Raw genomic sequence first — 12696 nt, forward strand, 5'->3', positions numbered from 1 at the left:
AAAGTAGCGGTTCCGAGCTGCGACTGCGCAGCCGGGGCGTACAATTGCGGGCGGGGAGGAAGGAGCGTTGCTTTTCTCGAATTGCCCGGTACCCTCGCGAGAGTTAGGCGTTGCTCGGAGGCTGGACGGGCGGGCCGGGCCAAGCGGGGGGTGGGGGTGGGGGTGGCTGAGTGAAACAGGCGGCGCTGGGGTGGGCTGTGACGGCCTCGCGAACGTTCCAGAGCCGTGGCGTGCAAAGGGCGGGCCGCGATCTCGCGCAAGTCTGGTGTGCGCGCAGCTGCGGGTCCCGCGGCCTGCGCTGCTGTGGTCTACGCTCGCGGAGAGCGCGCTGGATCCTGTTCTTGCGTGCACGCCTGCTGCTCTGGCCTCCGGTCTGACCCAGCCCGGCCATGGCTTCAGCTTTGGAGGAGGTAAGGGGTTCGGCCCCGGCCCGCGGGCAAGAGGCGTGCGTCCCCCTGCGTTCCCGAGGCCCTTTCCTCTCGCGTCGAGCTGCGGCGAACAGGAAGCTGCCTAAGGGCTGGACGGGTGCGGAGGCTGAGCGCGTCCCTTGCGAGGTGTCCGGTGCCCGCCCAGGGGCTGTGTTGCGCTAGGCAGGTTCTTCTCTCTCCACCGCGGTGTCTGCTTCGCACAGTGGCTGTGTTAGGCGTTATTTCTAAACGTTTGAGCCAGTGCGTGGCCAACCGCAGCCTGCTATATGTGTATTTTTTAAAAGCAGTTGGAAAGTTGGTTGTTACTAATAGTGGGAAATTGAATGGTTCTTTTTTAAAACTTTTTTTGTAAACTCTTGAGGGTAGGTAACTTTTTTGGAGACTTGGCTTGCTCGGTGAAAAAATGGAAATAATAATGGCATTGCACTCTTCTTGGCCCATGTAGGATGACAAGTATGTGATACTGTAGTGTTAGTGTGGAGGGTCTGTTCAGATTTGTTTTGCAGAAAATGTCTCTCCATTTGAAGAACAAATACTGGAATAGCTTAGATTTCTCTAAGTTAAAGAAAAATCTACCGTAAGTGAAGAAAAATTGAGGGTTTGTGTTGAAGAATTAGTCTGGGTGTCTAGTTGGCGACCAGCCTTGGGTACCGAGTGCCCTCGAGAGTGTGGATTTACTACACGTGGGTAGCTCCTATTGATCTGTAAACATTCCGGGCCGCTTTCCTTTTGTTTTGAGGTAAAATTTATCTTTTTAACTATTTTAAAGTGTACGACTTGGTGGCTTTCAGTATTGTGCAACCATCACCAGGATATTTTCATCACCTCAAAATGTAAAAACTAGTTTTAAATCTCCTTTATACAGTTGTGTCCATTCACCTCTCCCGCTAGTCCTTGGCTATCAAGAAACCTTGTGGGCTGGGGATTTAGCTCAGTGGCTCCGACGCCTGCCTCGCAAGCGCAAGGACCCGAGTTTGATCCCCGGTACCAAAAGAAACCTCTTGTGTCTATGGATTTGCCTATTGTAAGTATGTCATGGAACCTGGTCCGTGTGGCATTTTGTTCTGGGGCCCTTTTCACTTAGTGTAATGCTTTCCAGTTTATCTGTATCAGCATTTATCAGTCATACACCATTCCTTTTTATGGCTGAATAATATTCCAGTGTACAAATCTAGCTTGTTTTGCTTATTTATCAGTTGGTGGGCATTTGAGTTCTTTCCTCTTTTTGACAGTTGGGAATGATGCTGTGAATATTTGTGTACAAGTCTTTTGAGGACATGTTTTCAGTTTTCTGGTGTATATACCTAGAAGTGGAATTGCTGGATCATAGGGTAACTGCTAAATTGTTTCCAAAATGGTTGTACCATTTTACTTTTCCACAAGAAATGTTATGAAGGGTCCATTTTCTGGGGCTTTTTTGGTTTTGTGTTTATTATTCCATTGTGGTAGATGTGAAGTGGTGTCCCATGGATTTGGTGTTTTCCCAAGACCAGACATGTTGGACATCGTTCTTGTGCTTGGTTTCCATTGGTACATCTGCAGCAAAGTCCGTTCAAGTGCTTTGCCCACTTGGGCTGCAATTTGGTTTTTTGGGGTTTTTTTGTAATTTTCTTTTCAATTATTTTTATTAGTACGTGTTTACAGTAGTTAATGATTACATTCCTCCTGGGGAATTGGTGCATGATGATTACATTCCTCCTGGGGAATTGGTGCTTGTATATAACACCTCTTAATTATGTTTTCATCCCCTTCCCCTCTCCCTCCTCCCCATTCCTTTCATCTCTTGGCTCTTTTTCCTTTTGCAAGAGGTTTCTATCTCCCTATTTTCTTTTTTGTTTTTTTATTTTGCTCTTTATATTCTGGGTTTCTCAGATAAGAGAAGACATGTGATGTTTAAGTTTGTGTGTCTGATTTATTTCACTTAATGTTATTATCTCAAGGTGCATCCATTTTCCTACAAATGATTAAAGTTTATCCTTCTTTATGCCACAATTTGGTTTTAAGGGCCCTCATGAATAATTAAGGAGGTTAAGAGATAAAGGAATAGGAATAAAAGGCGGATCTTTTCATATATGAAACAAATGCTTGCCCAGAGAGCTAGAAAGGTGGCATACTAATTAGATCAGAAAGTACCCTACCTAGGATAACTTTAGAGTATGGGACTGATGGGATCGTCATTGCTCTTTTCAAGTCTGCAGGTACAACTTAGAAGTTGCTTTCGTGTGTATCTTATTTGTTTTTGTTAAACCCCTGCTCAGGGAACAAATACACTCATTATACATTGGTATTTTTATGACTTTATTAGAATTAGCATGAATTTTTGAAACCATTATAATAAAAAGATTATTTTGAACATAAACATTTTGATTCTAGCTTCAAAAGATTTGGGGAGGTCTATGTGAGATGAGGTTTTTTTGGAGGGGAGATTGTGGATAGGCACTGGGTACAACTGGATTTTTTTTGTACTGTATTAATCTGTTACAGATTAGCAAGATGGGGCATCTGAATTAAATGATATAATAAAAGATGGAGTAAAGGAAAACTATTATGTTTGTTACTGCATTAGGTTAATAAAAAACAGGCTTTAAATTCTGTTGTTTTCTGACACTATAAACTTAGCATTTAAAGAGTTTTTTAATGCTCTGGGGGTTGAACAGCTCGCCCTTCATTCTGAGCTACACTCACCTGCCTCCCCCACCCTTTTATTTAACTTTTGAAGACAGGTTTTTACTAAGTTGCTGAATTGTGCCGGGTGGGTTTGAATTTGCACTCCTGCCTCAGCCTCACAGAGTGCTGGGAATACAGACGTGTGCCACCATGCCCAGCTTGAAGATCTTATCTCAAGCCTTTTAATTTTAAGTCACGTTGCTAGTATCAAGCAAATCAATGTTTTGGGCAGAAAGTAGGAAGGACTTATAGGTTATGTATTAAGTGATATGTGAGAAGAACTCAGTCTTCAATTAGTTTTCAAGAGTTCATTGCATTTTGGATCATTTGGAGTTTCCCTTCTGTGCAACCAAACCCAGACTTTGACCATAAAGACTGACTTAAGTGCCGAACAAGATGTTTTCTTAAAAGCAGAATTTTTTTCTTTATCTATAGTTCAAACTTTTTTTTTTTTTTTTTTTTTGGTACCCGGGATTGAACTCAGGCCCCTGTGCTTGCGCAGCAGGGGGCGAAACCACTGAGCTAAATCCCTGGCCCTAGTTCAAACTTTTTATGTGAGGTATGTGGATAGAATGATCAATTAGGACCAATCACTAAAAGAAAGTAGGGCCGGGGGTTTGGCTCAGTGATTTCGTCGCCTGCTGTGCAAGCGCAAGGGCCCGAGTTCAATCCCCGGTACCAAAAAAAAAGAAAGAAAGAAAGTAGAGTACTCCTTACCTCAGCCAGGTAGCTGTAGCACTTGACCAGTCAGTATGGATTCTCTTTTAATAGTAAAAAGTTTCTGGGCTGGGGATGTAGCTCAGCGGTGCAGCGCCTGCCTGGCAAGCACGAGACCCTGAGTTTGATTCCCAGTACCAACAAAGAAAAAAAATAGTAAAATGTTTCTAACATCTTAGGATTCTAGACTGAATGTTACAAGGAACTCTGAACCCTCCTTAAAAAAGATTTGTGTTTTTTTCTTATAAATTGCCCAAGTTTCTTGTAAATAAAATGTTCTAAATAAATTAAACTGGAAAATTCAAAGTGGATTGATTACCTGTCATTGATTCAAGATTGTTTTCCTTTAAAAAAAAAACAAAAAACGGCAGGCTTGATTATTTAAAATCCAGTAAGTTAGTGGAAAAGACTGAAGTTGCAATTCAATCCTGGAAAATATTGATGAACTTACTAATTTTTAGTTCTTATTTCAGTGAGTTGAAATGAGAAGTCTTAACCATAGCTAACTTACCTTCTATTTTAACACAGTTGCAGAATGATCTAGAAGAGGTAAAGGTGTTGTTGGAAAAGGCCACTAGGAAGAGAGTACGAGATGCCCTGACAGCAGAAAAATCCAAGATTGAAACAGAAATAAAGAATAAGGTGCAACAAAAATCACAAAAGAAACCAGAATTTCTTGACAATGAAAAGCCAGCTGCTCTGGTTGCTCCCACCACAACAGGATATACTGTGAAAATCAGTAATTACGGTATGACTTCCCCCACATCCAGTTCTCCGTGGAGCAGAGTGCACCCTCCCAGGTTGCTGATACATACTTTTGGGTGGCTTATGCTTTTTATGTTGACAGAGTTCATCCAGATTAGACCACAGGTTGACAGTACATACTGAAATGGTATTTATTGGATGTTAGTTGGTTAGATAAACAAGTTTGGAAGAATTGGGAGTCTTTTAAGCTTGTTTTACCTTGTCCTGGAGAGGAATTGAGGAAACTAGAATTGCATGTAGACTGCTTAGAGAAGTGGAAATTATAGAAGTAGACAGTATTGATGTTTAGCCATCCAGCTTAGAGGAGAATTATCAATATTTAGGTGTAGGTCAAAATTATTTCCCCAAAAGACTAAATGAGTTAATATTTTGTTGTTATTTTGAGGCAGAATCTCACTATATAGGTCAGAGTGGCCTTGAACTTTAACTAGTACCCCAGGCTGGCCTCAAACCAGTGGCGATCTTCCTGCCTCAGCCTCCCAAGTGCTAGAAGCACGCCCCTTGAGCTAATCTTAAAGAATAGAACAATCACAATTTTATTCTAAGGAATAAAAAGAACCTAGGCTTTGTTTTAAAAATTGGAATTTGAAACTAAGTTCTGCTACCAGTTACATGCCTCACTTCAAGTACTTAATTGTTTTGAGGATCAGTTTCTTCATCTAAAAAGTTTATACAGACTCTGCTCATTTAATGACCGAGTTGAGGTCCTATGTTAAATGAATTGGCTGCTAAATGAGGAATTGTACATAGTATACACATTACACTTTCAGAACAAAGAAATGGTCAGAGCAAACTCCCAACTTGATGACTAAATGCAGAACTGTAATGTACAGTGGCACCTCAGTTCACAAACTTAATCCTTTCCACAATTTTGGTTCGATTTTGGATGAGGCGCGAAGCAGATTTCCCAAAAGGTCAACATTGAGCCTAACCATTGAATTTGATTTGATTCTTGTCCCATTCAATTTGAAACCAGAATCGTGGAAAGAATTAAGTTTGTGAACCAAGGTACAACAAGGTATAACAACATAAAAACTGCAGTACTATACTATGTAGTACTATCAGCAAAAATTATATATTACTGTATAAACAAGGTGTGGTATACAAAAAAAGACATTAAGGATCTGTAAACAAGATGTATAGAACTGTACAAAAAAGGTGTCCTAACAGTCATTAAACAAAGAATATCTGTAGTTTTGGTTTCTATTTCATTGCTGAGTTTTATTATGAACCACATGCATTTTGCTGTTCTAGACACAGTTTGAGAGACTTGTGACCCATCTTGTGCTTCTTGTTGGTAGGATGGGATCAGTCAGATAAGTTTGTGAAAATCTACATTACCTTAACTGGAGTTCATCAAGTTCCTGCTGAGAATGTGCAGGTGCATTTCACAGAGAGGTGAGTTTTCCTCATAATGGGAAAGAATGATGATAAAGAATCAGCCTTGTCATAGGATTCTTTTCTGTATAGTTTCTAAAATTCTACTCAAATTTAGGATTATGTTTTATATCTGCTTTGAAGGGATGTGGAAATCATATGGCATAGTCAAATGTACATGGTGGCTTTTTTTTTTTTTTTAACGAGAATTGTAAAGATAATGCGTTCACCATTGTTTTTAGGTCATTTGATCTTTTGGTAAAGAATCTAAATGGGAAGAGTTACTCTATGACTGTGAACAATCTCTTAAAACCCATCTCAGTGGAAGGCAGTTCAAAAAAAGTGAGTATGATTGATTGATTGATTTTTTTAGAGTCATAATTTTTGATCCCTCATTAAATTGAACCTGGCAGATTTAGCATTGAGATAACTAGATAATTAGTTTATCCACTATACTAGGGTACCAGCAAACTGCTGCCCACTGCTTGTTTTGTAACTAAGGCATTACAGGAACATAGCCATTCTTTGTATATTGGTTGTGGCTGCTTTTGTACTGCACCAGCAGAGTTAAGTAGCTACAACAGAACCACGAGGCCCACAATAGAGAATATTTACTATCTAGCTCTTCACAGTAAATATTTGCCAGCTCATGTTGTGGAATAGATTGTTATAAGACTATTGCATTAAGTAAGGGGGATATAAAGTCCCTAAATTAATGGTAGCTGTTATCAGAGATGTTGTACATAAGGTTTTGATACATAAAAGAGAGTCCTAAGTACTAAACCTAATTGTAGTAGAAGCTATAAAAATACTAGAAGTTTTTTTTTTTTTTAAACTTATCCAGCTTTTCACAGGTGACACAGTTCTTTTCTATTCAGTTTGAATAAATGAGGCTTAGTGCATTGGATATATAAATATTCTGTGTTATCTATAACAGCTTAAAAGTAATATTAAAATACAGTGTAGTGATTAGTTTATATCACACTGAGGCCTTCTTCTACCAGTCTCACCGATGACGGAATACTCAGAAGACTCCTAGGAGTTACATTGATCATTGTTGAAAGAATTGTGTTACTCCTTCCTTTCTCACCCTCCAAATACTTTACCCTGTATCATTCTTTCCTTTAATCACTAAAATTCAGCCACCTTTTCTTCAAACACACCAAGCTCATCTCATCTTGGAGCCATTCTACTTGCTCTGCAACTGCTGGATCTTAGGTTTCCATTCATACTTTGTCTCAGAAAAGCCTTCCTAATGAAGTTCTCACCCACCACTCCCCCCATTAACACTCTGTCTTGATTACAGTTAGTATTTTTTTGTTTTGTTTTTTGTTGTTGTTTCTGGGGGAGAGTTGCACTTACCAGTTTTTGAAGATGTTCAGATTTTACTTACTTATGGACTTGGCCCTCAATGAATTTTCAGATTCTAGCCTATTCATAAAAGTATTACTAGCCAGGGTTAGTAATGGCACCATACCTGCCTGGCAAGTGCAAGGACCTGAGTTCGATCCCCGGTATCGGGGAAAAATAAATAAAAGTAGTACTAGCACATAGAATAAGTCCTACACATGTTAGGTACTTCACTGAGAAAATAATGGTTCTCTAAATAATCATCCTTGTACTTTTCCCACTTTTCTTGTAGATCAAGACTGATACAGTTCTTATCTTATGTAGAAAGAAAGCAGAAAACACGCGATGGGAATACTTGACTCAGGTTGAAAAAGAATGCAAAGAAAAAGAGTGAGTCTGCTTCTCATTTCTTTAAGGATTTTAACCATATTCTTGGCTGGGATTGTAGTTTGACTGTGGATAATAGAGTGAGCTTTAGTTTGATTTGACCATTTATCTCTTGGTGTTCACTAACTTCATTGTCTTAATCTCTTTTCAACCCTCAGAGCCTTTTTGACAAGGACATGTGCCTGGCAGGTTGGTTTTTAAGAAGGTTTTGTACTTGCCATTAGCTCCTTAGTACTGGTTCTTACTCCTGGACATAGAGGAGTGTCTGCATTCATTGGGTCTGTTCCAGTACTTTGTTCCAGGGGCTCCAGAAAGGCTCAGATGTCCATGTTGTGTTTTTATACCTCAGATTTTTTTTTTTTACTGGACAGCTTTCCCACTGCTGGGACAAAATACTGACATCTGCAACTTAACCACTCACCAGTCCAATTATTTAGATACAAGATGACCAAAAATTGCCTCCTTTTTGGTTAATTTTTATAAGAGAATAGGAAATATAAAATGACAATTTTATCAAATTTATTCAGTAATTTTTGTGTATAGTATATATTAAAACATTCAATGCATAATGCAATCTGTGCAGTAGTATCTACAGTCTTTCTGAATTCTTTTTCCATTATTGTCTTTCTTTGAACAACACATTACACTGTTGTGTTGGCCTTTCCTTGTTTTTTTGTGGGTGATCTAATTTCAATAAAATGTCAACCCTCTAAACCTAATGGTGAAAACGTCGATGATGGATGTCCTGGTTGGTGTTTTGCTACCCTGTATTTTTCATTATTTGGTCTATTAGACCCAATCTAAATTGTAAATGATTTTTTGAACCCCCTTGTTTTGAATAAATAACAAACGAGTTCCATATTGTTTGGTCCAGAAGGTGCATAAATACTTTATAATAATATTTTTTTCCTTGCTTTTAGATTACAGGATGGCTTGTTAAATGTTGGTTAACTGTCAGTACTACCCATAGAATTGTTATAATTGACCACTATTGGGATCTTTTTAGTTTCATTTCTTCTTTCAAGTTCCATCATTTCTGTATTATGAATAGTTGACAATAAGGAGATGTCTTATTTGTCTTTCTGTTTCATAACACAGACTTTTTCTCTCTGATACACTAACATTTCTCCTTTTTCAGTTTTTTCTTTTGCAGATTTTTTGGCACTTCCTTCCTACTCAGTGTCGTTGTCCCAAATGTGTCCCTATGGTATTGTAAATGAGTATCATTGAGTTCTGAAGTATCAAAGTTATATCTAATATAAGAGTTTTTATAGATTATAGCACAATATTATAGGATATTGTTCACAAATAAAATATGAAAACAACCAGAACTTACTAGAAACAAACATCAAAGGTGAATTCAGCATTTTAAATTTTAAAAATGCAATAACGTCAATATAAATCAAATAAACAGATGTACAAGTGTATCTCGTGCAAACAAGAATCAACTGGTTGAAATGATGCCTGCCCAAGCCATGCTTGGGATAGTCAGTACATAAATAAATACACTGCCCAAGTGACACTCAGGGTAAACTGGAGTGGTTAAAAGCGGAAGGGTTATTTTGGCTCACAGTTTCAGTCCATGGTCAGCTGGCTTCAAGGCAGGACATCGTCACTGAAGGGTGTGGTGGAGCAAAGCAGCTTAGCTCCTGGTGGCCAGGAAGTAGAACAGGTTAGGAAGAGCCAAAGAAGGAGACATAGTCTCCAAAGGGACATCTCCATTGACCTACTAACGCCACCTGGCCTGCACCTGACAGCACATTTAGTTATGAACTCCTCAGTGCATTAATCTACCTTTTGAAAGCTCCATCTCTGAACACACGAGACTTTTGGGGTACATTTCTGATATAATTTTTATTATCATTGGTTTAGAATGAAAAATATAAGAATATTTTTATCCTTAATAATGACTTTAAAAAACTCATGAAAAGATACTTCAGCCAGGCATGGTGGTGCACACCTGTAATTCCAGCACTTGGGGGGTTGAGGCAGGAGGATTGCCATGAGTTTGAGGCCAGCCTGGACTACATAGTGAGTTCAAGGCCAGCCTGAACTATACAGTGAGACCTCTCAAAACAGACAAAAAAAGATACTTCTATTATCTTGTCAGTTGTTCTGTTTTAGATTTCTTCTTCTTCAGTAGTAATGTACTATATTAAATCATATAGCTGTCCACATTTCTTTCTCACCCCTTGCTAGCCAGCATGCATTGGAGATGTGGTTGGTTAGAGTTAGGCTTATCAGACTGTGAGATTGATTTTAAGTCTAGACAGAAATGCCTGAGTAGAGGGTGCCCCTTTATGAACTGAATAATATTATTGAATAATTATGAATTGAATGAATGGTTAATTGGCTCCATCTAAGCCACCAGGCTTAACCACCAGGCTCAGATCCATGTATCTCAGGCTTAAGAGACAGGCTTTTCTAATTGAAGATGTGTGAGTCTCAGTATGTGTCCATGTGTAATGTGTTTGTGGTTTTTCCCTTAAACATTTTTTTTTTTTGGTACCGGGGATCGAACTTGGGTCCTTGCGCTTGCGCAGCAGGTGGCTTAAACATTTTTAATGTGAATGAAACCTGGTTTTAAAAATTAAAAATAAGCCAGAAAAGTAAATACTTAGTTTTTCTGCTTAAAAAAAACACTTGAAATGCCAGCATCCCATGGTAATGCCTTCCATTTTGATGACCACTCTTCCTGCTCTGTGTACAAGTTTTGTACATGTGTATTATTAAGATGAATTTCTGTGTACTCTACTGATTGTGAATATTTTGTAGGAGGTTTTTTTTGTTGTTGTTACCGGGGATCGAACTCGGGTCCTTGCTCTTGCAAGGCAGGTGGCAAAACCACTGAGCTAAATCCCCGGCCCCTGATTGTGAATATTTTGATTGGATAATCTGGCTTCCTCTTATCTCTGCCTCTCTGTTACCAACCTGAAATTGTATGGTTCCATGTGTTGACTTTTCCATTTTGTGTTTTCTTTTTAACAGAAAGCCATCCTATGATGCTGAAACAGATCCTAGTGAGGGATTAATGAATGTTCTAAAGAAAATTTATGAAGATGGAGATGATGATATGAAGCGAACCATTAATAAAGCCTGGGTGGAATCAAGAGAGAAGCAAGCCAAAGGAGACACAGAATTTTGAGACTTTTAAGTCCTTTGGAGAACTATTATGTGGAAATACTGCTATTTCCAATAACGGAATGTTGGTGAGCTGCACATTTAAATTTGGAAGATAACTGCAAAGCCTTCAAAGTAAAGGCAATGAATTTTCCATTTCTTATTGGAGGATTTATTTAAATAAGATATGCATATTAAACATTTCCTCCAAAGATGGTTTCATTATACCCTGGTCATTTTGTTTAAGGAAGGGTTATATGTTATTCTCATTGAAATACAAACACCAAGTCTTAGGGCTGGGGATTTAGCTCAGTGTTTCCGCTGCCTGCCTTGCAAGCACAAGGACCCGAGTTCAATCCCTGGTACAAAAAAAAAACCAAAAAAACAACCAAGTCTTGTCTAAAAACATTATGTGTGTTTTTGTTCAGCTAGGAGGTAGAAAACAAAAGTATTTGCTTGCCTGTAAGTTACAGATGTCAGCTCCCACTTAATGTATGAATAAGAGTAAAACTGAATTTTTGTATAAAATTCAAATTTGTGCCTGTGCTTCAAATTTGCTGTAGAATGGATGATCCCTTATTACCAGCTTGAGCAGTACATATAGCAGGGATTACCATGCACTAATAAGCCAGTCACAAATGTTTCTCTCTAGATTTAAATATATTTGTTTATGAATATAGAATTAAGAATAGACAAGCATCTTCATATAGTAGCAGTTAGTACTACCATGGGTCAGATACTAATAACCATAAAGCAAAAATAATTTGAAAATCCATCTATTCCTGTGTTCAATAAAGTTGGATTTTTATGTAACAAAATAGTTTTTACTATGTGTTTGTCCAGAAGTATGTCACACAGAAAAGTTAGGTTTTCTTAAAATCAAAAGGCAGAGGAAGGTACCCCGTCATCTTCATCAACGCATTGTAATGGAGATAATCGCCAGTACAGTTAAGAGAAAGCAGTTGGATACAAAGAGGGAAAATCAAGTGTATCAACCAAAACTACAATTAGTAAGAATTTGGTAAAAGCGTTAGAATTTAAAATTAACAAAAACAGCCTGTATTTAGGATAACTTTTAGTAAATACTGAAACACATTATAGTGCTTAATTATGATATTGGCACATGAATAAAAAGGCCAGAATAAACAATGTATATGGAAGTTTTAGAGTATAGTAAATGGCTCTTCAAAAACAGTAGAGGAAAAATTGGTTTTAATGAGACTGACACAATTAAAAATAGCCACGTGGATTACATTCTGTAAGCATCAAAAGATCTAAATGTAAAAATGAAAGTATGCAAGTACTAAACAACATGGAATTTCACTGCAGCCAAAGATAAGGGGGAAATCTTGAAATTTATATTTCAAGACTTGAAATCTATATTTGAAGACTTGAAATCTAAGAGGAATAAAACTAAATCTTGATAATATTAGCTACATATTTACATGGCAAGAAACAAACCTACCATGACCACAACACGTTGAGTGATTCCAGCAATTATGACTATTTTAGAGAAAAAGGTAAATAACTTTTAATACATAAAGAAGTGCTCACCTTGTTCAAGAAAAGAAATACTAAGAAACCACACTATTTCTTCTCACTGGAAAAACTCGTTTCATACACTGATTGTATTGAGTGTTGAGGCTATGGAAAAAGACATGGGAATGAAAGGAAAAGGTCATGTGGAAGGTTATTTGGTAGCATCTGTCATAATTATACCTGTGTCTTACTTTCTCATTGCTGGGACATAATACCCAAACGATTGGAAAGTGGAAGGGTTTATTTTCGCTCACGGTTTGTAGAGGCTTCAGTCCATACTTGGCTGGCTCCAAGGCCGGCAGCATGGCACAGTAGAAAGAGCTCATAGCATGGCAGGCAGGAAGCA

At 38.3% G+C, this 12696-nt stretch overlaps 1 protein-coding gene across 1 annotated transcript; it reads left to right on the top strand.

Annotated features, from left to right (window-relative positions):
* The first annotated feature begins 39 nt into the window (after positions 1-39).
* On the top strand, positions 40-11629 carry Cacybp (calcyclin binding protein). The gene is made up of 6 exons (XM_021265397.2): positions 40-410; positions 4341-4560; positions 5879-5975; positions 6197-6296; positions 7597-7694; positions 10680-11629. The coding sequence occupies exons 1-6, from the start codon at positions 390-392 to the stop codon at positions 10834-10836; spliced, it is 693 nt and encodes a 230-aa protein (XP_021121056.1). The 5' UTR covers positions 40-389; the 3' UTR covers positions 10837-11629.
* Positions 11630-12696: the final 1067 nt, after the last annotated feature.

The sequence above is a fragment of the Heterocephalus glaber genome, unplaced genomic scaffold (assembly GCF_053883595.1).
Source record: "Heterocephalus glaber isolate CG9 unplaced genomic scaffold, H.glaber_assembly_v1.0 deba00001600, whole genome shotgun sequence".
Taxonomy (NCBI): domain Eukaryota; kingdom Metazoa; phylum Chordata; class Mammalia; order Rodentia; family Bathyergidae; genus Heterocephalus; species Heterocephalus glaber.

Bases quoted from the DNA above. Each gene is read 5' to 3' on its own strand.
- Cacybp (XM_021265397.2), top strand. From the start codon at position 390: ATGGCTTCAGCTTTGGAGGAG. The intron at 6,297-7,596 runs GTGAGTATGATT...CTTTTCTTGTAG, and splicing joins TGGAAGGCAGTTCAAAAAAA to ATCAAGACTGATACAGTTCT. The intron at 7,695-10,679 runs GTGAGTCTGCTT...TCTTTTTAACAG, and splicing joins AAAGAATGCAAAGAAAAAGA to AAAGCCATCCTATGATGCTG.